The sequence below is a fragment of the Caenorhabditis remanei genome, chromosome IV (genome assembly GCF_010183535.1).
Source record: "Caenorhabditis remanei strain PX506 chromosome IV, whole genome shotgun sequence".
Lineage (NCBI taxonomy): Eukaryota > Metazoa > Nematoda > Chromadorea > Rhabditida > Rhabditidae > Caenorhabditis > Caenorhabditis remanei.
This window is the reverse complement of record NC_071331.1, coordinates 20,170,140-20,193,498: the sequence shown is the minus strand read 5'-3', so window position 1 is coordinate 20,193,498 and position 23,359 is coordinate 20,170,140. Positions and strand designations below refer to the sequence as shown.

At 34.0% G+C, this 23,359-nt stretch overlaps 5 protein-coding genes across 5 annotated transcripts; 2 read left to right on the top strand and 3 right to left on the bottom strand.

Moving 5' to 3' along the window:
• GCK72_015360 (uncharacterized protein) lies at window positions 1-1,051 on the top strand (the record flags this gene model as incomplete). The annotated part of the gene is made up of 4 exons (XM_053730812.1): window positions 1-46; window positions 324-444; window positions 882-933; window positions 977-1,051. The coding sequence occupies 4 exons, from the start codon at window positions 1-3 to the stop codon at window positions 1,049-1,051; spliced, it is 294 nt and encodes a 97-aa protein (XP_053585584.1).
• A 455-nt stretch (window positions 1,052-1,506) lies between these two features.
• On the bottom strand, window positions 1,507-6,037 carry GCK72_015359 (uncharacterized protein; the record flags this gene model as incomplete). Its single annotated transcript, XM_053730811.1, has 8 exons — window positions 1,507-1,662; window positions 2,006-2,329; window positions 2,470-2,557; window positions 3,189-3,437; window positions 3,488-3,667; window positions 4,877-5,118; window positions 5,323-5,453; window positions 5,977-6,037. 8 exons carry the CDS (start codon window positions 6,035-6,037, stop codon window positions 1,507-1,509), a joined length of 1,431 nt encoding a protein of 476 aa, XP_053585583.1.
• Window positions 6,038-7,049: 1,012 nt separating this feature from the next.
• GCK72_015358 (uncharacterized protein) lies at window positions 7,050-7,310 on the bottom strand (the record flags this gene model as incomplete). Its single annotated transcript, XM_053730810.1, has 2 exons — window positions 7,050-7,128; window positions 7,177-7,310. The coding sequence occupies 2 exons, from the start codon at window positions 7,308-7,310 to the stop codon at window positions 7,050-7,052; spliced, it is 213 nt and encodes a 70-aa protein (XP_053585582.1).
• A 4,708-nt stretch (window positions 7,311-12,018) lies between these two features.
• GCK72_015357 (uncharacterized protein) lies at window positions 12,019-14,739 on the top strand (the record flags this gene model as incomplete). The annotated part of the gene is made up of 12 exons (XM_053730809.1): window positions 12,019-12,033; window positions 12,079-12,276; window positions 12,324-12,459; window positions 12,532-12,623; window positions 12,669-12,780; window positions 12,830-12,888; window positions 13,012-13,113; window positions 13,164-13,349; window positions 13,564-13,818; window positions 13,932-14,025; window positions 14,072-14,322; window positions 14,566-14,739. 12 exons carry the CDS (start codon window positions 12,019-12,021, stop codon window positions 14,737-14,739), a joined length of 1,674 nt encoding a protein of 557 aa, XP_053585581.1.
• Window positions 14,740-15,368: 629 nt separating this feature from the next.
• On the bottom strand, window positions 15,369-21,585 carry GCK72_015356 (uncharacterized protein; the record flags this gene model as incomplete). Its single annotated transcript, XM_053730808.1, has 8 exons — window positions 15,369-15,524; window positions 15,977-16,300; window positions 16,395-16,482; window positions 17,126-17,374; window positions 17,423-17,602; window positions 18,749-18,990; window positions 19,189-19,319; window positions 21,351-21,585. The coding sequence occupies 8 exons, from the start codon at window positions 21,583-21,585 to the stop codon at window positions 15,369-15,371; spliced, it is 1,605 nt and encodes a 534-aa protein (XP_053585580.1).
• Between the last annotated feature and the right edge of the window lie 1,774 nt (window positions 21,586-23,359).

Sequence of the window (23,359 nt, the reverse complement as noted above, 5' to 3'; positions counted from 1 at the left end):
ATGGCACGAACTTCTGACTATCTGCAGCTAGTTGGATTACATTGGCGTACGACCTAACTTTCGGACCATATACTCGCAACTTTCTGCAGCAACTTGCAACCTCTCCTCTCTTTTAGGGATATCGTGTGGGCGCCCCCGACTTTCTGTAGCAAATTGGAGGGTGCCCCCAACTGTCTGGAGCAACTTTCAAGTGAAGCGTGTCCGCGTTGCGTGCTTCTGAGCTTTTTTTTCATGAGATTTTTCTAATTTTTTTTCCGTTTTAAACCTATTTCGTTATTTTTTGTTGGTTTTCTGACTTTAACTTAAACGGATCTTGTTTTCAGCACAATTAAAGTCATGGAATAGAGAAAAGGACGATATAGTTGGAGCGGTGAAAGTGCCGGGTATCAGTGGAGATGCATATGTTCATATTCCAGCTGTAACTGGTAGTCACAGGAAAATGAGGTAAATATTCAAAAGGGATGTGAGAATATCACGGTTTACAATTATACGGAGTAATAAAAGAGAAAAAGAACACAACAATATAGTCATTTTTACGAGTTTATAATCTTATTTTCTTTAAAAATCTATCCCAGGAAAATTATATTGTTTGGGCGAAACATACACAGTTTGACGTTACGAAGATCGAAATATTTCAGATAAAGCTAGCAAGATCACAGATATCTCACAGAAAGACGGTTTTTTTGCTAAAAAGGTGCGGTTTCTGGACAAGTATTGTATTTGTATGTATTGAAATCCAATTTTGAAAAAATGTAAATGAGTGTACAGACCCGCGGTCAGACACATAATGCTTTGAAAACTGCTCGCAAGCATGCTCGAACACACACACATGACTAAATTAAAAACAGTCTCCCCACAAAAACCAACATTTTTTCTTGCAGATTAATCGGAAAAGGAGTGAAACGACTGCATTCGATAGGCCATGGTGAACAAGTGAGGAATTGTTTCTTATATTCATAACAAAAAATATTTTCAGATTCGCTTGAAGGAACAATCTCTCAAGTACTTCTACAGTTTCGTGTTAATGTGTCCCACGAATATTCATGGATGAAATCAATCTGATGACTCGTATATTTCATTTTTTAATTGTCTCTTTAATTTAATTTAATAAAACTCTTTAATTTAATAAAATTGTTTGTCATTTCATTGTTTCGTAATATTGGGAGGGTTTAATGAAGGATTGGCTTCACTTTCTGCAGCATGTCTGCCGACTTTCTGCAGCATCTCTGGCAACTCTCTGTTGATGGTTTACATACTGTCGCCAGAGATGCTGCAGAAAGTCGGCAGACATGCTGCAGAAAGTTGAACGAGTATACCGAGATTATAAGATTTTTGGAGTATCAACCAATTTTTTTTCAAAAATCTTATACAGATCAATGAAACAGAAAAAACCTTTTTTATTAGATTAAACCCATTAAATGCAAAGCCATTCATTTCTCGAAACATCTGTATTTAACATTTACACAATCAAATTCTATACATTATTCTGAAATCTACAACAAATCTTTATGCCCGTTTTCCAAAGATTCTCTTATTCTTCGGTGGAAGATGATTCTCCAAAACGACTCCTTTTGTTTCTGGAAGGAAGATGGACAGAACGATGAAATCATAGAATTGGCAGCCAAGAAGGACAGCGTATGGAATCCATTCAGCGTAGTCACTCTGAAGAAATATGGTTACTGTTTCAGGGAACATCGATAAATTTCTAGTTGTATAGCTGTACTAATATTTCTCATTTATCATGATTTTCTAAAACAATAAAATAACAGAAATTTTGATTATTAGGATTACACGGTTCTTACAAGTGCGCTCTGTCGAAATTGACTGTGAAGTTTAGAGACGCAGAGGAAAAGAGGGATTTCGGTAGAGCGCAGTTGCTCAGGATGTGTTACGTTGGTAACTGTAAACAATTTTTTCCCTGTTTCAAGTAAATTTCGTTTGAAAATTATTTTTACTACCTACAGTTGTACCCATAATTTGCAAATTGCTAAATAAAATCACTTACCAAATAAAACAACTGGGGAGAGAACATTGATCCAATTCTACTCATCGTGGAGACAAGAGACACTGCCAAATTTCTGACAGCAGTCGGATACAACTCATTGACCATCATATACTTTGCAATGAACAACTGTGAACACATTGCCACTGCAGCTACTGTTCCAATTGCCATCACTTGTCCGTCGTATCCAAAATATAAATAGACTGCCATTATGAAGAGAGCCAGAAGAGTAGCAACCATTGCGATTTGATTGATCATTTTCCTTCCGAACCATGGTAGACGGTAGTCGGCGATACTCACAAGGATATTGATTATCCAACGGGAAGCCTGGAAGAAATAATTGAATGGTTTACAACAAGTTCCTTTGGATTCGAAAATTATTCGAAACAGTAAATATTTTTCCGTTTCAACTTGAAACTAAAAAAACAGTTGGTTGATAATCCAGTATTGTTAAAATCAGTGCATACCCCCATAATAGCAAGATTCCAGTAGAGAGATCCTGATAACTTCTCCATATTGTACATCAGAGAGTAGACGATGAATGTGGTGCACATACTGAAATTAGTATTAGATTATTAACAGCATCGAGCCATGAAATTTCTTTTGTTCTGAAAGTTTTGAAAAAACATTCAGCTAGAATTTTCACAAAAAAAGTACGTAGCTTGACCAAAATTAGTGAAAACGAAAAATGGGCGGATCTTAACCAAATAAATCATACTGATCTGAGAATGAGTTAGGTATTTAGGTACTGACTTTCACTGTGCGCATTCCAACAGACAAATATTTCAGGCTCAATTGTAGCAAACATCATAAAATAACTACCATTTTAACGTTCTCAAAAACTTAATGTTCAATTGAAACAGTGGATAATTTCGAAGCCTTTCTACCACTGCCAACACTTTAAAAGTTATATACATTCTGAATGAAATAGTGTGAAAATAATGTAATGAAGCAGCGTTAATTAGTTCCAATTTTTACCGATTTGGCAAATAAAATAAATTTTTTGAATATAAAAAATAAATTTTTTGAAATTTCTGTGTTTTAATTCACAATCATGATCGATTGCCACCATCTTTGTGTAAATAAATCTGTTTTGACAGAAACAGTAAAAAATTGAGTATGTTTCAGCAGAACACCTTCCAGATATCTTATCTGTACTCTCATCCCCCAAGTACCCCAAACCCACATTCCAGAGACAAAAGTCAACGACTGAGCCATCATTTTCCATGTGCAGAACAAGTGAATAAAAGTATATTTCTTCGCTTTTTTTGAGCTTCTCGCATGTTTTTCTGATTCGACATGAAGTACTTCATCCAGTTGCTTCTCGAATGTCTCATCATAAAGTCTATCGGTTTTTCGGATTTTTATTAGGGATTTACGGGCTTCATCAAGTCTTCCCTTTTGGATCAACCAACGGGGAGATTCTTCAAGAAGGCTGCAAAATATTTTTTGTTTGTTTGTAAAATCTGTATATCAAAAACTTACAAAACGGCGAAGAAAGTTGCAATAGAAGCCGCTGCAATCACTACGGACATTGTTCTCCAATCATGACAGAGCCATGCGACAAATGGGAATAGGATAAGATTCGGAGACCATGTAATGGAGTTTTGGATCCACATTCTGTCTTTTCGAGGGATATTTTCAACCATGAATACCATTTGGACACTGGAATATGGATTTTTTAGGCAAAATCGATTCACATTAAAAATATTTTTGCTTATTGAATCTTAGTAAGTTGGTGAAACATTAAATCGTTTTTGCAAAGACAATTAGCAAGAGCCAAGAAATATTAGACAACTAGTTTAGAGATTATTTCGAGAAATAGTGAAACGGGTAAAACGTTTTGAAAGGTTTCTCAAATTTGGAACTCACTAACACATGCACTATTTTGATGCTGTAGCCTTTTTCAGACACAAATCCAATTGCAAAAAAACACAGTAACATTTAGTTTTTGTAATTCTTTATAAATTATGCCATTCTTTCTTATCTTAGTTTAAAAGAGCTGTATCTGAAAATTCAAAAGTTCACTAACAGAAAAAGGAAATGAACATGACAGTGAATTGCACATAATTAAAAAAAATGTATCTGAAAAACTTCTGAACTATTTGGCTAACTTTAAAATGATATTTTTGTAAAAAATGAGAACCTGACTTTACAAAACACATTTACTCTGTTTCAAAAACTAGTATGAAGAGGTAAGATTCATAAAAGTCATTGAAAGGAAATAAAAATAAAAAAAACAAAAACAAAAGGTTGATACTGGGAAAACGGAAAACTGTTCAAAACGCTACAGAAAATTAGATTTTCTAGATTTATTCGAAATTTATTATGAAAAACTGAAACAGAAAGTTTTTGCAATTTGATTTCAATGCAATCGTTAACTAGGAAACGTCATGGAGTCAGTTTGGAATTATAGGACGTGATCTGTATCATTCGAAAGCTGATAAAACGCTGATGTCAAATTTATATATATATCCAGGTTTTGTCCTCGAGGACTAGAATTCGAGAAAGTCAAGGATAATTTTTGGAAAACGAGGATATCGGTGGAGCGCAGTTGTAAGATCTGTGCTGAACTAATAATAAATTGTCATTTTCACAAACTTTGACCTCGTTTTTCTCGAATACCAGACTTCGAAGGCAAAAACTGAATTTATATTTGGAATCACCCGTTTTCTCAGCTTTCCAATGATATAGGTCACGTTCCACAACTCCAAACTGGCTCCATGACCTTCTCTAGTAAGTTCTGTACCAAAAATTCTATTAAAAATATATTTACTGTTTCAAGATAGTGTTTAGAATTCCAAAAGTTTATTTGATTTGATTAAACCAGTTCTGATACCGGTGAACTCTCTTGAACAATTTTTGTATACTTACACAGTAACTCCTCCTGTAAAGACTCCAGCCATCGTCCTCCAAACCATAAAATAAAATAAATCAGGAGAATAGGCAGATATCCAATTGAATATAGCATTGCCCAATGTTGAAATTAAAAGAGCTTTTCTCCGTCCGAATGTATCTGATACTTGTCCGAATATAGCTGCTCCAACTAACACTCCAAATGTCTGTACCGTAATCGTATTCTTCACTTTTTTTGCGTCATCGCAAACGTAGTTGAACTGAATATTAAATTTTAAAACACATTGATATTATTATTTATGTACCGAGGATTTTTTTCAAATTCTTGTGAAACAGTAACACAAAGTTTTTTCTAAATACATGTTTTTGCTGTTTCAACAAAATCTAAAATTCTTGGAAACCAGTTTCAAAGTGTTTAAAGGCAAAAACTACAGTATTATTGATATTCAACTAAAAATACAAACCTCAACTTGAACTGACTTGAATTGATACTTCAAATCAGGAACACAATCATTTGTACCATTTCGGAATGCAGCCAACTCGTGACACCCGTTGAGTGGAGTACCTCCACATCCGACTACAGTTGGTGTGGCGCCTGGAATAATATTGAAATTTTCATAGCATAGTAATATAGAAACTACTCCATATTTAAAAAAATCTGTTTCAAATTTCTAAAAAAAAACTAAATGATAGTTTTCATTAGTGACATCATTTGGGTTGAAAATTGTTTTTGTTAATATGCTCTTAATTATTATGAGTTTATTTGCTTATTATAATTATCAACATTTTACAATTGAAAATCAATATACTTCTCGGCTAATGAAAAATGTATAAAAAACTTAATTGAGTATAAATTTGTAAATAATTTTACTAGTGTTGTCTCGCAATCTACGTGAACTACAGTACATTTCACTGTTTTCCTCTGTTTTTGATAATGATAATCATAAAAATAAAGCAAACGTGGGGCGGAGTTATTCACTTCCTTCTCTTGGGGCGTCATGGGGAGGATATTGAAATGTTTGGCGGGTTGTCTTGAGAACCCAGAACGCTAGAACAGAATGAAAACTTTTTTTATGTAAGCGAGTACGTAGAATTCAATGAACACATTTTCAATTTACCTGAAGAACAAGTCAGGGTGAAAATTGTGATGAAACCATGAACCGGTTTCTTCTGCGCCATTGGAAAATTGACTTTGCATAAAACTGGGAATAGCACCACGAAAATACAATATTAGAGTAAGAAAGTTCACATAATTATACAAGTAGTCTTCCTCTACACAAAATGGATATGCATTCTGAGTACGATTTTCGGTAAATCGAGATATTCAAGCTTTTATGTGCCCGACTCATAGTCAGTAAAACTTTGCCATTTCTGTTTTATTACGGCCGAAAATGTTCCCTGACGTTTGAAAAATACTGTGATTTAACTCAACCCAATTAAATTAGTTGTTCGGACAATTTACGTGACTTCAATATTTTTTTATTTTGGTACTCACAAAACCCTGAATAACTTATTTCATGAAATCGTTTTGCAAGATTGGAATGCATATTTGAAATCAGTGCAAAATTTCCGATCTAGTGATATCTGTCTCGACCATTTCGATTCGGGATTCTTCCCTAGTAAGAATAAATGCTATTTTCAAATGCGAGTCTCGCGAGTCTCGCAATTTTTTGCGATCTTCACGCGAGAATTTGAAAAATGCGATCATTTGCGAGAACGAGAATATTCTCGCATTCACGCCAGAATAAAATATAAAATGCGAGTAATGCGAGTGCGAGAAATGCGAGATTTCTCGTGCTCGGCGAGCATTGCTGATCGCTTGTCGGAACACTAAATTTTACTGTTGCAATGAACCGTGATCTTAAACGCAAACCGTAATGTGATCATTGCTATTATCGGCAGTGTAGTCACCTTTTCTTTTTTGCCGGGCAATATGGTACTCTTCTAAGCATTTCTTTGTTACACAGAGGACACATTTAATTCTATAAATAGTCAGTGACTTTGGTCGATTGTCTTTCAACTTTCATCTTCCAACAATTGATAAGAATAGAGAAACGAAATGAATGAGACTGTGGTGAGATTTAGACCGTGGGGAAGAGCGGAAATTAAATTCTATAGAATTTATTCTTAGATTTCTGATTCGACATGAAGTACTTCATCCAGTTGCTTCTCGAATGTCTCATCATATAGTCTATCGGTTTTTCGGATTTTTACGGGCTTCATCGAGTCTTCCCTTTTGGATCAACCAACGAGGAGATTCTTCGAGAAGGCTGCAAAACATTCTTTTTGTTGGAAAAATCTGTAGATCAAAAACTTACAAAACTGCGAAGAAAGTTGCAATCGAAGCAGCTGCAATAACAACGGACATCGTTCTCCAATCATGACAGAGCCATGCGACAAATGGGAATAGAATAAGATTCGGAGACCATGTAATAGAGTTTTGGATCCACATTCTGTCTTTTCGAGGGATATTTTCAACCATGAATACCATTTGGACACTGAAATATATATCAAATGCAGATTCAAATCGAGAATATGTTTGCTTAATGAACTGTAGAAAGTTGGTGAAACAGTAATTTGTTTTAGCAGAGATAGTGAACGTGGAATATTAGAAAAAATAGATAATATTTCGAGAAAAGGTGAAGCGGAAAACATGTTTTTGGAATACATTTTTCAAAAGTTTTATAAAGTTTTTATTTTTTTATAGAGACTATACATGATACTAAATTACACTGTAAATAATTTTGAAAAATATATATCTCAAAAACTTTTCAATAACCAGTTTGAAGAAAAATTTATGACAACGTTTTTTTCGTAAAAAGTTAAAAACTGACTCTTCAAAAAAAGATTTTCTCTGTTTCAAAAATTAGAATGAAGAAGTTAGATTATTTATTATTGTTTTTTGTTTTTTTAAAGTCATTGTACGGAAATTATACTAAGTTTTGATACTGGAAAAACGGAAAACTGTTCAAAACGCTACCAAAAACTAGATTTTCTAGATTTATTCAAAATTTATTGAAAAAAGCTGAAACAGAATTTTTTACAATTTGATTTTCACTTTGCAAACTAGGGTACATCATGTGGAGAAAGTTTGGAGTGGTGAACCTATATCATTGAAATGCTGAGAAAACGCTGATTTCAAATATATATTCAGATTTTGCCCTCGAAATCTGGAATTTGAGAAAATTAGGTCAAAGTTAGGAAAAAATGACAGATTGGTCCTTTTCTAACACGCGAAAATAACAAAAAAAAAAATAAACTGAATATATATTTGAAATCAACGTTTTCTTAGCTTTCCAATGATATAGGTCACGTCCCACAACTCCAAAAATGGCTCCATGACCTTCCCTAGCAAGTTCTGTACCAAAAATTCTATTAAAAATATATTTACTGTTTCAAGATAGTGTTTAGAATTCCAAAAGTTTATTTGATTTGATTTTACTAGTTCTGTTACCATTGAACTCTTTCTAAGAATTTTTTGTAAACTTACACAGTAACTCCTAGAATACTACTGCCTAGAATGCCTAGAATGGATACTGCCTAGCTTGTTATTTGATTTAATTCAACCAATTCCTTAAAACATTTTTGTATGCTTACACAGTAACTCCTCCCGTAAAGACTCCAGCCATCGTCCTCCAAACCATAAAATAAAATAAATCAGGAGAATAAGCAGATATCCAATTGAATACAGCATTGCCCAATGTAGAAATTAAAAAGAGCTTTTCTCCGTATAAAACACATATTGATATTTATGTACCGGGGATTTTTTTTAATTCTTGTGAAACAGTAACACACATTTTTTTCTAAATACATTTTTTTGCTGTTTCAACAAAATCTAAAATTCTTGGAAACCAGTTTCAAAGTGTTTAAAGGCACAGTATACACTATTATTGATATTCAACTAAAAATACAAACCTCCACTTGAATTGACTTGAATTGATACTTTAAATCAGGAACACAATCATTTGTACCATTTCGGAATGCAGCCAACTCGTGACACCCGTTAAGTGGAGTACCTCCACATCCGACAATAGTTGGTGTGGCGCCTGCAAGAATATTGATACTTTCATAGCATAGTAATATAGAAACTGCTCAATTTTTTCTGTTTCAAATCATTATCTTAAAAAAGTAATTAATTGTTTTTATTACTTACGTTTTTAACTGTTTAAGTGTATTTTATCCGGAATTTAGTCACTGTTTCAAATATATAGTTTACTCTTACAAATTAAAATTTTTTTATGTGTTGCTTGCAATAATTTTTTCACAACACTGTTTTGCAAATAGGGAATACAGATTTGAAATTAGCGCAAAATTTCTGTTCTGGTGATATATGTCTTGACCTGTAACTACAAGTCGACCCGGGATTCCTAGTGAGAATAACATATAAACGACTTGGTTGAACATAAATTTGTAAATATTTTTACTGTTGCTATGAATCCAGTTCTTAAGCGCAAACCGTAATGTGGTCATTAGCAATATGTATAGTGTCAGATCACTTTTAAGAGCACATTTATGAAGAGGATGGAGTGTCTTCTCTAGAGCAGTTTTGGCGTAGAAACCGGAACGGAAACTTTAATCTTTTAATATGACGGAGCTCCAATGAACAGAGCAAGGAAAACTACCGAATGGCTGACAAGAAAAAACGTCAAAACGCGAAATACGCCAAAGCGGCATCAATCCTTGACGAAGGACAATTCGATAATCGGTTCCATTCAGTCTTTTGACGCAAATCATGACTTGATTCATCCCGTAGAGGCGATGACCATCACCCCGGCACCTTTGAGGTTACGACGAGAGAATCTCAACTTCTCCTTTTGGAGATTGTGCCAGTATGAACGGTACCCCATCTGGTCCATCTATTCCAAACGACAGTTTGTGGTGTGAAGAATTGTAAAACTGCTTCAATGAGATCGCTCATGGTCTTGTTCGACCGAATCATGAGCTTGGGTACAGATGAACACAATTATTCTGAAAAAATTCTCAACCAGAAGACTTTTTTATGGAAGAATTGGCACCGGAAGCCGTTTAAGTTGGTTGGGTGCCAAGAGCCACTCAACGTACAGTCGACCCACAATTTTTCTGGAAATGTCAGGGAAACTGGGTCAGACTGACTAAAAACGTTTTTCGAAACCATTTCGAAATTAATTTGTTAGATTTTGATCCAAAAAAGAGTTCTTCCAAGTGGAACGATACTTTTGTGGGATCGTCACAATCGAATTTTTCGATTTTCTCAAATCTGGGTCACGGTGTAGAAATAAAAACACCTGGACCCGAATTCTGTTCGGATATGAAGAATTTTTCATGTGGACACCTATTCATAAAAATTAAGGTGAGCACAAAAAAGAGGGATGGAACGATACTTTTGTGGAGTAGTGTATATAAAATGCTCAGGAGAACAACAGAACGTATGTTATAGTAATTTTTAACAAGAACAGTAACTTTTTGAAACTTTTTTGAAACAGAAGAAACAATTAGTTTTGGAATTTTCAGAACTTACGTTTTTTTCGGACTACTAAAACCGATTTCCAAAAAAGATTTCAGTTTGAAATGCAATGAAACAGTAATAATGTATTAAAGGCAGTTATGTAGAAAATGTCTCTTTTCTCAATTTTTTCTAAATTGTGAAAAGATGTTAAATGAAAAAGATGTGTTCAAATACGTGAGTCTGCTCGTTTAATTCATAGAGCAGATGGCAATAGAACACAAGCTGCGAAACACAAAACTGTTATAAAACATTGGCATTGAACATTGTGAAAAAAATTTTTTTCAGATTTTCTTCTTATAATACGCATACCTTACCGTTTCAGTAAATGTATTAGTTTGCAAATGTTAAATTACATATGCTAGTCGTTTAATGATTTCTTGAAATAAATGTTCAGTCGTGTCTGAAACAATGCAATTAAGTGAACAAAAAACTGTAAAATCGACCAACAGTCGAATACGCTTGCGAACTATTCCACCCTTCAAACTCTCTCAGTACAACTCAACTTGAATCTCCCCTCCGTTTCTTCTCTTGTAAAGTATTCCACAGATGTAACATATCCTTCGGCGCAGTTGTAACTTAAATGCTCGGCTAATAGACTGTTAGCTGATTCCAAAGAGTTATCAAGTAAGATTTAACAGTACACAGTCTCCCAGACTCCGAGTAAGAACTGCAAGGAAATTTTTGATCTACCCTCATGAAACGAAAAATTTGAGAAATTAGCAGGTCTAAAACGTTATTACTTTAATTTTTAGCGTAAAGCTCAAGGTCAGAAGTAAGAAAATTTCAGTTTTAGAATTATTCTGAGAGCATTATCCACCCATTCAATCTAAAAAATCCTGGTTTCAGATATTATTTCAGGTCGAAAAGGCAATTTTTCATTTTGATTTCAGAAAAATCTACGGAATTTGTTCATTTCTCAACGTTATCCAACGACTGATAGCTCAAATCGTGCTACGGAGATTTTTACACATTTCTGTAGGACGGTTTTTCAATTTACTCATTAGTTTTTGAGAAATCAATCAAATTCCGAATTTCTTTCAATTTTTTGTTATTAATTCTAAAACTTTTTGTTATAATTCTAAAACTGAAATTTTCTTACTTCTGACCTTGAGCTTTACGCTAAAAATTAAAGTAATAACGTTTCAGACCTGCTAATTTCTCAAATTCTTCGTTTCATGAGGGTAGATCAAAAATTTCCTTGCAGTTCTTACTCTGAGTCTGGGAGACTGTGCAGTAATGAAACAGAGTTTTTGAAAAAAATACAATCCCATTACCTTGTATCGTTACGAACATTTTTCGATCTTATGGAAGAGATGGAAAGAAAACAAGTTCAATGTATAAACTTTCGGAACCGAAAACCAGAACGGAAGTCATTTTCCCATCCTGTCACTTGGATATTATAGTTTTCTATAGTATTATTTATCTGAATTTCTACATTAACGCGAAACTCAAAAAATACAACTTTACTCTGCTTTTTTGTTCGAGATATTTTAAATCATTGTTTCTCTGTTCTAAATTAATTTTTAAAAAACTCCCTCTTTAAGTTAAAAAAAACTTGAACTGACTTTACTTCGACCGACCCGGCACTCCACTTCTCCATGTGTTCCGGTTACAATTTACTCTAAAAAACAAATATTGGAAAAAAACAATCAATCAATAACTGTTCCCGCATCCGATGTTCGAACAACATGTAAGTTTCTCTGGCGTTATCACATATGAACAATACAATTTTCAGAAAATGACTGAGAAGGACAAAAAGTCCAATTTCTCACTAAAAGTTTTTGTCATTCTGCTAGTCTGGATCATCTCAGTCTATGCAGCTGTCACCTTCATAAGAAGTTCCGATGAACCACCTTGTAAATCAGAATCTCTTCCTGTAAAACACAGAGGTGTCTGCAAATCACCGGAATGCATCACATTGGCACATCAATTGGTTCGATTTGATTTACTTTTTTGATTTCAACAGTTACCGAATTTCAGCACAATTGGCGTGACGTGTCAGTGGATCCATGTGAAAACTTTTTCAAAGCGGCGTGCGGGAAGTACAACGAGCATAATCTTGATCCAGATGATAGGTTCAACACAAAAAATGAAATAGTTGCTCGACTGATTAAAGGTTTTTGGGAGAGTGGGACAATTGCAGGAAAACATTAGAACAGCCGTTCTTACACCTCACCACAATTTTCAGAATTCCTCGACAAGAGCCTACCATCTACTTCGAATTCTGAAAATGCTATGCATTTTCTATATCAAAAATGTGAGGAATCAAATAAGCTTAACGTGAGACACTACACAACAAAAAAAGTATGCTTCAAAAAATTTTAGGCTACTGAAATCGCCGATCAGGAAGCAAGGTCTCAGCTGGAATTAATCAGGAGAATCGGTTTGGCTCCAATTTTGGAAAGGAACTGGAATGAATCGGATTTTGACTTGAATGGTACAGTTTTGCATAATGAAAGCACTGCAAAACTTGAAAAAAGTTTCAGATATGATGGCTAGAATCGGAGAACTCGGCAGGAATCAGTTTGGACTTTTTCTATTCGTGGTAGGCGATCAGTATCTATATATAACCAGAGACCCCATCACATCTGAAGATCTTGGAACTGGAATCAAGAAAGTGGAGTCTTTTTCTCTGTGTTCTCGTTTCCTCATCACGATTAAGTTTTAGATACTAAATGAAACACTGAGACTAATTAATGAAAGACCAGATGCTGATCAGATAGGTAGAGATGTTAAAGATGTGATAAAGTTGAATAAAGAGTTGCAAGAGGTAATGACTAATTACACCATCAGGAATTATTAATACCGAGAAATTTACAGCCCAATACAAATATTTCCGGCGGAATACATTTATCCACAGTCCAAAAATATATTCCGAGTCTTGACTTCACCAGAATAGTTAAAAGTCGTATTGATCCGAGAAGAAAAGAAGAAGTTTGGGAGAGAATTCAGAACAAAACAGTGGTACTAATAGACGCGTTGTATTACAGTGATCGGAAGAAAAATGTAGATAGTTTTAATTTTTTAAATTTGACCTACATATTTACGTGTTTCAGTTGGAAACTATTCTGCAATCCAGTTCGAATCGGACATTGGCAAACTACTTGATGATTCGTTTTCTCATTTCACTTGAAAAACAGAAGACATCTGGAAAAGATATTTGTACAGAGGCAAGTGAACGGACTCAGGGGTTTTCATAAAGGTGCCCCACGTTTTCAAGGTGGTTATGAAAAAACTGCCACTTGCTGCTCTCCGAATGTTTGCTCGCAATCATTTTGACAAGGAGAATCTTCAAATTGCTTCCGATATGGTTGAGGATGTTAGCGAAAGTTTTGTTGAAACTATTCAAGAATCCTCATGGCTTCATGAGACGACAAAACAGAGAGCTATCAAGAAAGTGAAGAATATGAAGAAAGTTATTGGTTATCCGAAAGAATTGGAGGCTCCGGACACGTTGGATAGATTTTTTGAATCAGTGAGTTTTTCTGGGTATCCGATTTAAATATATTTTTTCAGCTCAACTTTTCTGACACCAATATGACCTTCTTCGAGACAAAAATCGAAGTTGAGAGATTTCGAACCATTCAGTCTATGAATCACTTCGCTGCGTTGTTCCCATTTGAATCTGAATTTCATTATTTGATCACCAATGCCATGTACCATTCCACAGTCAATAAATTAAGTGAGTATTCATCCCAATTTTTGAAACATATTTCCGTGTTAATCAGCTCTAAATGTTGCTTTCTTGGACGATCCATTTTTTGATTCGACATATCCAAAATATGCAAAAGTGGCGAGTATTGGAGAAGTGATTGGTCATGAAATAGGTCATGGCTATGATCCATTTGGAAGACAGAAGGATGAAAATGGAAAGGAAAACAACTGGTGGACACCTGAAGATTCAGCAGAATATGATAGAAGAACTCGGTGCCTGATCAATCAATACAATGAGTATGACGATCCAGATTTTGGGAGAAATGTTAGTTCAAAGTTTGAAAAGCAGTGAAGTAAAATGTTTACAGCTGAATGGAACTACAACGATTAGAGAAATGACGGCTGATATGATTGGTGTAGAGACCTCCTGGAGAACTTACAAAAAAGTGGACTTTTCTAATGAGCCTAGTATTTTTGGGTTTGAGGACGAGAAACCGGACAAATTATTCTTCCATCTTACGGCTCTGGTTAGCTCTACAGTGGTTCTAATAATAAGAATTGTTTACAGAATTGGTGTAGCTCTCGATCTGAAACATCGTTGACAAAACAGTTGACATTAGCACATCCAACTAATAGCTTCCGTGTAAATGGCGTGTTTTCCAATATGAAGTCTTTCGCGGAAGCATTCAATTGTCCAGTTGGATCACCAATGAATCCGGAGAAGAAGTGCCAAGTCTTTTGAAAAACTCCTTTTATAATAATTATGTCTGAGTAATAAAGTATGAATGAAGTATTTTACTAGAACGTCAACAACCAAAATAATATTTTTGTGTGTATAAATAAGGTTTCATAGGAGTAAAGAGTCAACTGAGTTACCAAACAATTCATAAAGAATGTGAACACTTCTTCCAAGTTTTTTTTTCAGCTATTGCAGTTTCTCTGTATATATGTATTTGGAACAAATTGGAATACAGCCGAGCAAACCGAAAAGCATATTGAACATAATTGAAACAGTGAAAATAGCTTCTTTGCTTTTCAAAAATATATGTAAAGTAAGCGATAATTCAAACGAACCCTGTTTAAACCGAAAACCACTTCATAACAACTTTCAGAATTTTGCTGTTTCAAGATTTTCTGGAATATTTTCAAAGTTTTGTAAATCCAGTTGCATGTCTTTATTCATTATAAGATTTTTGGAGTATCAACCAATTATCTTTTTCAAAAATCTTATACAGATCAATGAAACAGAAGATAAACCTTTTTTATTAGATTAAACCCATTAAATGCAAAGCCATTTATTTCTCGAAACATCTGTATTTAACATTTACACAATCAAATTCTATACATTATTCTGAAATCTACAACAAATTTCTATGCCCGTTTTCCAAAAATTCTCTTATTCTTCGGTGGAAGATGATTCTCCAAAACGACTCCTTTTGTTTCTGGAAGGAAGATGGACAGAACGATGAAATCATAGAATTGGCAGCCAAGAAGGACAGCGTATGGAATCCATTCTGCGTAGTCACTCTGAAGAAATATGGATTAGGGTTACTTTTTCAGGGAATATCGATAAATTTCTAGTTGTATAGATCTATTAATTCGTGGTACCTATGGAGAACCATGTGGCTTTATGATGAAAAACAAAGCACAAAAATTTCTGTTTTCAAGAAATTATTGATAATATTATTTGTCGGTAGTAATGATTTACCAGGATTTACTTAAGACACTTACTTCCGGTTCGAATTTTTCTTAAAATGATAAAATAACAGAAATTTTGTTTATTAGGGCGGCACGGTTCTTACAAGTGCGATGTGTCGAAACTGACTGTGAAGTTGAGAGACGCAGAGAAAAAAGGCAAACATTGCTCAGTTACGTTGGGTAACAATGTTTTCCCTGTTTCAAGTAACTTTTATGTAAAAATTATTTTCACTACCTATAGTTGTACCAAAATTTGCAAACTTCTAAATGAAATCACTCACCAAATAAAACAACTGCGGAGAGAACATTGATCCAATTCTGCTCATCGTGGAGACAAGAGACACTGCCAAATTCCTGACAGCAGTCGGATATAACTCGTTAACCATCATATACTTTGCAATGAACAACTGTGAACACATTGCCACTGCAGCTACTGTTCCAATTGCCATCACTTGTCCTTCGTATCCAAAATATAAATAGACTGCCATTATGAAGAGAGCCAGAAGGGTAGAAACCATTGCGATTTGATTGATCATTTTTCTTCCGAACCATGGTAGACGGTAGTCGGCGATACTCACAAGGATATTGATTATCCAACGGGAAGCCTGGAAGAAATAATGGAGTGGTTTACAACAAGAACATTTTAATTCAAGAAACTTTTGAAACAGTCAACATTTTTTGCAAAAAATCAGTGCATACCCCCATAATAGCAAGATTCCAGTAGAGAGATCCTGATAACTTTTCCATATTGTACATCAGAGAGTAGACGATGAATGTGGTGCACATACTGAAATTAGCATTAGTGCTTCGAATTTGAGGCAGAGCAATCAATAATATCGAGCCATGGAACTTCTTTTTGAGAAATTTGAAACAGTAGAAATTTTGAATCAGTTTTGTGGTTTTTTTGTTTGGAAGTTGTGAAAAAAGGTTTGTTTTTTTGATTTTTTCTAACCAAATATTTTATACTGGTCTGAGAATATGTTTGACTTTCACTGCGCAGATTCCAACAGAAATTTATTTCAGGCTCACTTCACAATTGACTTCTATCATTCTAACATTTTCAAAAACTTTGTATTCAATTGAAACAGTGGTTTGAGATAAGAGACATTGCTACTAAAACATTAAAAAAATTATATTCATTCTGAATGAAACAGTGAGAAAATTATGTAATCAACGTTGATTAGAGTCAATTTTCACCGTTTTGACAAATGAAATCCTACTATAATTAGGCATCAATATACTTTTTTGACAATTGCTTTATCACTATAACATTATCACTATAACATATCACTATAACATTCCCGAAAACTTTGTGTAAATTATCTGTTTTCACAGAAACAGCAACAAAAATTTGAGTATGTAACATACTGTATGTTTCACCAGAAAATCAGTGACAGATATCTGTACTCTCTTCCCCCCAAGAAACTCACATTCCAGAGACAAAAGTCAACGACTGAGCCATCATTTTCCATGTGCAGAACAAGTGTATAAATGTATATTTCTTCGCTTTTTTCGAGCTTCTCGCATGTTTTTCTGATTCGACATGAAGTACTTCATCCAGTTGCTTCTCGAATGTCTCATCATAAAGTCTATCGGTTTTTCGGATTTTTATAAGGGATTTACGGGCTTCATCGAGCCTTCCTTTTTGGATCAACCAACGGGGAGATTCTTCGAGAAGGCTGGAAAATATTATTTTTGTTTGTAAAATCTGTAGATCAAAAACTTACAAAACTGCGAAGAAAGTTGCAATCGAAGCAGCTGCAATCACTACGGACATTGTTCTCCAATCATGACAGAGCCATGCAACAAATGGGAATAAGATAAGATTCGGAGACCATGTAATGGAGTTTTGGATCCACATTCTGTCTTTTCGAGGGATATTTTCAACCATGAATACCATTTGGACACTGAACTATATTTTTTTAGGGAAAATCGATTCACATTAAGAGTATTTTTGCTTATTGAATTTTAGTAAGTCGGTGAAACAGTAAGTCGCTTTAGCAGAGATAGTGAACTTGGAATATTTGACAAAAAAAATTAGAGATTATTTCGAGAAATGGTGAAACGGGGTAAAAAAGTTTTTGGAACAAATTTAAAAGCGTTTCTTAAGTTAGTTTCGGAGCGTATTATTTCGATGCTGTAAACTTATCCAGACAGAAAACTGATTATACGTATTTACAACAGTACAATTTGGCTAAAAGAGCTACTAATAGAAAGCACTATACGTTTCTTCACAAATAAGAATCAATACAGTTTCAAAAGTTCACTAACAGAATAAGACAATGAACATGACAGTAAATTGCACAAAATTAAAAAAAAATGTATCTGAAAAAGTTCTGAACTATTTTTTGGCTAACTTTAAAAAGGTTTTTTTGTGAAAAGTAGGAATCTGACTTTTCAACAAAAATTACTCTGTTTCAAAAATTTGAATAAAGAGTTTATATTCTTTGAAGTCATTGAAAGGAAATTATAAAAAAGGTTCATACCGGAAAAAAAAGAAAACTGTGCAAAACGCTGCTGAAAAATAGATTTTCAAGATTCATTCGAAATTTATTTTGAAAAACTGAAACAGAAATTTTATACAATTTGATTTTCACTGCAATTGCTAACTAGGGATTTAGTCAGTTTGGAGATATGGGACGTGACCTATATCATTCGAAAGCTGAGAAAACGTTGATTTCAAATATATATTTAAGTTTACCCTCGAAGTCTGAAATTTAAGAAAAATTAGGTCAAAGTTAGGAAAAAATGACAGATTGGTACCTTTCTAACACGTAAAAATAACAAAACAAATACAACAGTACAATGTTAGAAAGGTAATAATTTGTTTTTCCTAACTTTGACCTCGTTTTTCTCGAATACCAGACTTCGATGGCAAAAACTGAATATATATTTGGAATCAGCGTTTTCTCAGCTTTCCAATGATATAGGACACGTCCCATAACTCCAACTGACTCCATGACCTTCCCTAGCAAGTTCTGTACTAAAAATTCTATTAAAAATATATTTACTGTTTCAAGATACTGTTTAATTTCCAAAAGTTGTACACTTACACAGTAACTCCTCCTGTAAAGACTCCAGCCATCGTCCTCCAAACCATAAAATAAAATAAATCAGGAGAATAAGCAGATATCCAATTGAATATAGCATTGCCCAATGTAGAAATCAAAAGAGCTTTACGCCGTCCGAATGTATCTGATACTTGTCCAAATATAGCTGCTCCAACTAACACTCCAAATGTCTGTACCGTAATCGTATTCTTCACTTTTTTCGCGTCATCGCAAACGTAGTTGAACTGAAAATTGAATTATAAAACACATATTGATATTTATGAACCGGGGATTTTTTTCAAATTCTTGTGAAACAGTATCACAATTTTTTTTCTAAATACAATTTTGTTACTGTTTCAATAAAATGAAATTCTTGGAAACCAGTTTCAAAGTGTTTAAAGCACAACAGACACCATTATTGATATTCAACTAAAAATACAAACCTCCACTTGAACTGACTTGAATTGATACTTCAAATCAGGAACACAATCATTTGTACCATTTCTGAATGCAGCCAACTCGTGACACCCGTTGAGTGGAGTACCTCCACATCCGACAACTGTTGGTGTGGCGCCTGGAACAATATTGAAATTTTCATAGCATAGTAATGTAGAAACTACTCAATATTAGATTAATCTGTTTCAAATTTCTAAAAAAAAACTGAATGATAGTTTTCATTAGTGACATTAATGTTGAATAGAGAACTGTTTTTGTTAATGTACTTTTAAATATTATGAGTGTACAGCACTGGCCATAAAGAATGCGACACATGCAGTTTTAGTTAAAAATGATCAACTTTGTGACTGTGACACGACCTCCTTGATAGGTTCACAATATTGATATGTTTATGGAGTGTGTAGATCACAAATAGAGCTTCATTTTTGTAATTGACAACTTTTTTTGTGCGGACACATCCTAAGAAGTTATCAATTGTCAAAGAAATTTCTTGCAATTATTGCCCTTTTTCAGTGCTAAAAAAGCGATTTTTGAGCTGTTTACTTTGACGATTGATAACTTCTTAGATTGTGCTCATACAAAGTTGTCAACTACAAAAATGAAGCTCTACTTTTGATCTACACACGCCAGAAACAATCAATATTATAAATTCACGACACTGCGCCGCGTGGCTTCAAAGGCGCATCTAATTTGTTCGACATGTTTTTGATAAAAGAAACAAAGTCTGAATATTGTTTTTATGTTACATTCAACTCAAACTAGCTAGTTGTTACTGTTTCATAATCAAAATTATTATGAATAAAGTTTAATTGTGTGCTATTATACTTCTCGGCTAATGAAAAATTTATAAAAAACTTAATTGAGTATAAATTTGTAAATAATCTTACTGTTGCAATGAGCCGTGATCTTAAGCGCAAACCGTAATGTGATCATTGCTATTATCGGCAGTGTAGTCACCTTTTCTTTTTTGCCGGGCAATATGGTAGTCTTTAAAACATTGTTTTGTTACACAGAGGACACATTCAATTCTATAAATAGTTAGTGACATTGGTCGATTGTCTTTCAACTTTCATCTTCCAACGATTGATAAGAATAAGAAGAACTAAATGAATGAGACAGACAGTGGTGACTGAAGTGGAAATTACATTCCTGCGCGTTTATTTTTAGATTCTGTGAAACAGTTACATTATGAAAAAAAAAGTGGTCGAAATATTTATACTGTTTCAAAAAAACTCCATTAGAAAATTACTTTCGAAAGCGTTGCTCGACATGTTATCATTCTTGAAATATATATAGTGTGATCCATAATTTTACTGTCTCCAAAAGAATGTATTTCTGAATCACCTGATTTCACAGAAACCTGTTTCAGCGCTAGGCTTCTCTAGTAGACATTGGATTAACATTGTTGTCAGATGTGTACTTTTACTGTTTCAAATTAATGTCAAAAATAAAATTAAAAGTGATTGATTAATGCGTATATTGCTGTATTAAATGCTGTTTTTTCAAACTACTTGCACGGCACGCTTCTTATAATGACGCTCCACCGAAATCCCCATAAAAAATGTCACTTTTTCTCTGAGTCTCTCAATTTCGCACACAATTTTTTCTCACAGTTTCGGTAGAGCGCGGTTAAACATGAATCCTTGACAGAATGCATGTCAAATTTTCGCAAAAAATAAATCTTGCATCAGTTAAATACTTTTTCGAGAACTGGTCAAACTGCTCGTAATGTTAGAGGCAGTCGGAATATTTTTGCTGTTTCAATATGATTGTAAAGCAATTCAGAAGTATATGATTCCTCGATATGTAACTATCTCAGTTTTTCGTTTCTAAAAGTATACTGAACCCTCAAAAGATCATGGTCATAAATTCTTCTCCAATTAAAAAGGACATAAATCAGAGACCCCACCCTTCTCATCTCTCTCTTTCTCTCTTGTTTCTCATCACTTGTCTGCAAAAATGAAGAGACTGTCTTCACGTGAAAGTGAGAGAAAATTAGAAAACTTTAGACTGTTTACTGGTATAAACTGGTTGGTGGGGGGAGTGCTTATTAGGGAAGTACTAAAAAAAGTCAGCGAGACGAACCCACAACCTATTACAGCTATTTTTGACAATAATAATTCATCAAAACTTTGAAACAGTAACTCACCTGCAAAAACCATAACTTTACTGCTCGCAGTTGCAGTGAATGCTGTCAATTCAGCCATCAGCAGAACTAACATACAGTACCACCGGAGTGTCACAAAATCATCCAATGTTCCCACTTTTTTCTCTTCAATCATCATTTCCAACTCCTTTGGAGGAATGCATTCTTCCACGTCTTCTGGTTTCAGAAACTTCTCCTGTTCCAAGCTGGAGTCAGATGACGTTGGTGAAGACGTCATTTCTGGAATAGACTGGTGGATTTGAAGAAATAGGGATATGTTCAGTATTGGTGATAAGATCAGTATGGAGGAAATACAAAAGTTGAGAAACAGAAAATATTTGTTGAAACTGTAGCTCTAATCAGGGAAAAAAACGTGAGAAGAGATTATAAGAATTTGTTTGAGATTTTCTAACAATGGAATCACAGCCGTTTTTATTTTTCAAAATAATTTTGAAACAGAAATTTTTATTTTTATTTACTGAGCTTTAGATACTTTAAGCACGGGAACTTTTAGTATTAGCACGGCACGCTTCTTATAATCGCGCTCTACCGAAACCAAAGAAGAGTGTGTGCGAAATTGAGAGACTCAGAGAAAAATACAGATTTCTCAAATGAACTTCGGTTAAGCACAGTTGTAAGAACTGTGCCAAGCTAATAGTGAAAAATAAAACAGGTGGAAATTAAAAAAAAGTTCTGTTTCCAAAATTAATAATAGTTTTCGTAATTTCTTTGAGAGTCATTGCATTATCCAGAAACGTTCGTTAAATCAATTTTTGTAGTAAGTGACAAAATTTTTTCATGCTAAGTTTTTCAGTATGTTTTTTCAAGTACCATAAACCTGTAATATGAAAGCATGTGTTTCTATTTTTCAAAATCTTTAATAATTTGGTTGCTGGTAAATTTAGGAAAAAAATCTACGACTGCCATATTACCGGGTTTACAGATTTATCATTATCATAATCAGCAAATTTACTCAAGATATACGGGTAAACGATGAAGTACATGTTAACAAGAACAATAAATGTTTCGAAAAATATTGAAACAGAAAAAAAATTAGTTGTCTCACACTTCTCCTTCTTCCAAGCTGAAGTCAGATGACGTTGGTGAAGATGTCATTTCTGGAATAGATTCTGATTGGAATAGAACTGATTGGTGATAAGATGAGTATATACAAAATACAAAGGTTGTGAAACAAAAAATATTTTTTTTGTAAGACTTCGAAGTATATAGAGCCCTACTTTCGACTGAGGCAGGTCAGTTGAACTTTGAAAAAAGTTTGAAACAGTGAATTTTTTTCTCAAAATCTTGAGTCAATGAGTTTTAAAAACTAGAACAATAGAGTTTCAGCAGTAAAAAACTGGTAGAGAGTGAAATTTTGAAATTTTTCTGTTTCAAGATTTAAAAGGTACTGCCACTATTGAGAACTGCTCTAATCAGAGCTTTGTCGTATTATAACTCCCCAAATCACAACTTGTACAAATCAGAACTGACTAAAAGGTGAGGAATCGTCATTCTAAAGCAAATGGATCTCAATTTGGTAGTTCTGAACAGGGCGGTACTCTTATTCGAGTGGTTCTGATAAGAGCAGTTCTCAAACAGGGTATCAGTTGACAATAGTTATTTCTGTGAGAGTTATATTTTGTTTTTAAAAACTCGTAATTATAATTTTTGTAGTACGTGACTGATTTTCTTCCACGTTAAAATTTTTTGTAAATCATGTTTTCTCTAGGTACCGTAATACCTGTAAAATAAGAGCATCTCTTTTTGAATTGGGTTGTTTTTGAAGAAAATCTCCGATAAACATAATTTCGGGAATATTTTCAAAGTCCAGTCTCAAGTAATCCCGTCTCAACTGAGAATATTTTATTTTATGGCTCTTTTCGAGATGTAATCAGTTGTCTTTTTCTAAAAACCTTTTACAGATCAAACAACAACGAAACAGAAAAAAATGCATTTTTTATTGAACCCATTAGATGCAAAAATTCAATTACTTTATTTGAAACATCTGTATT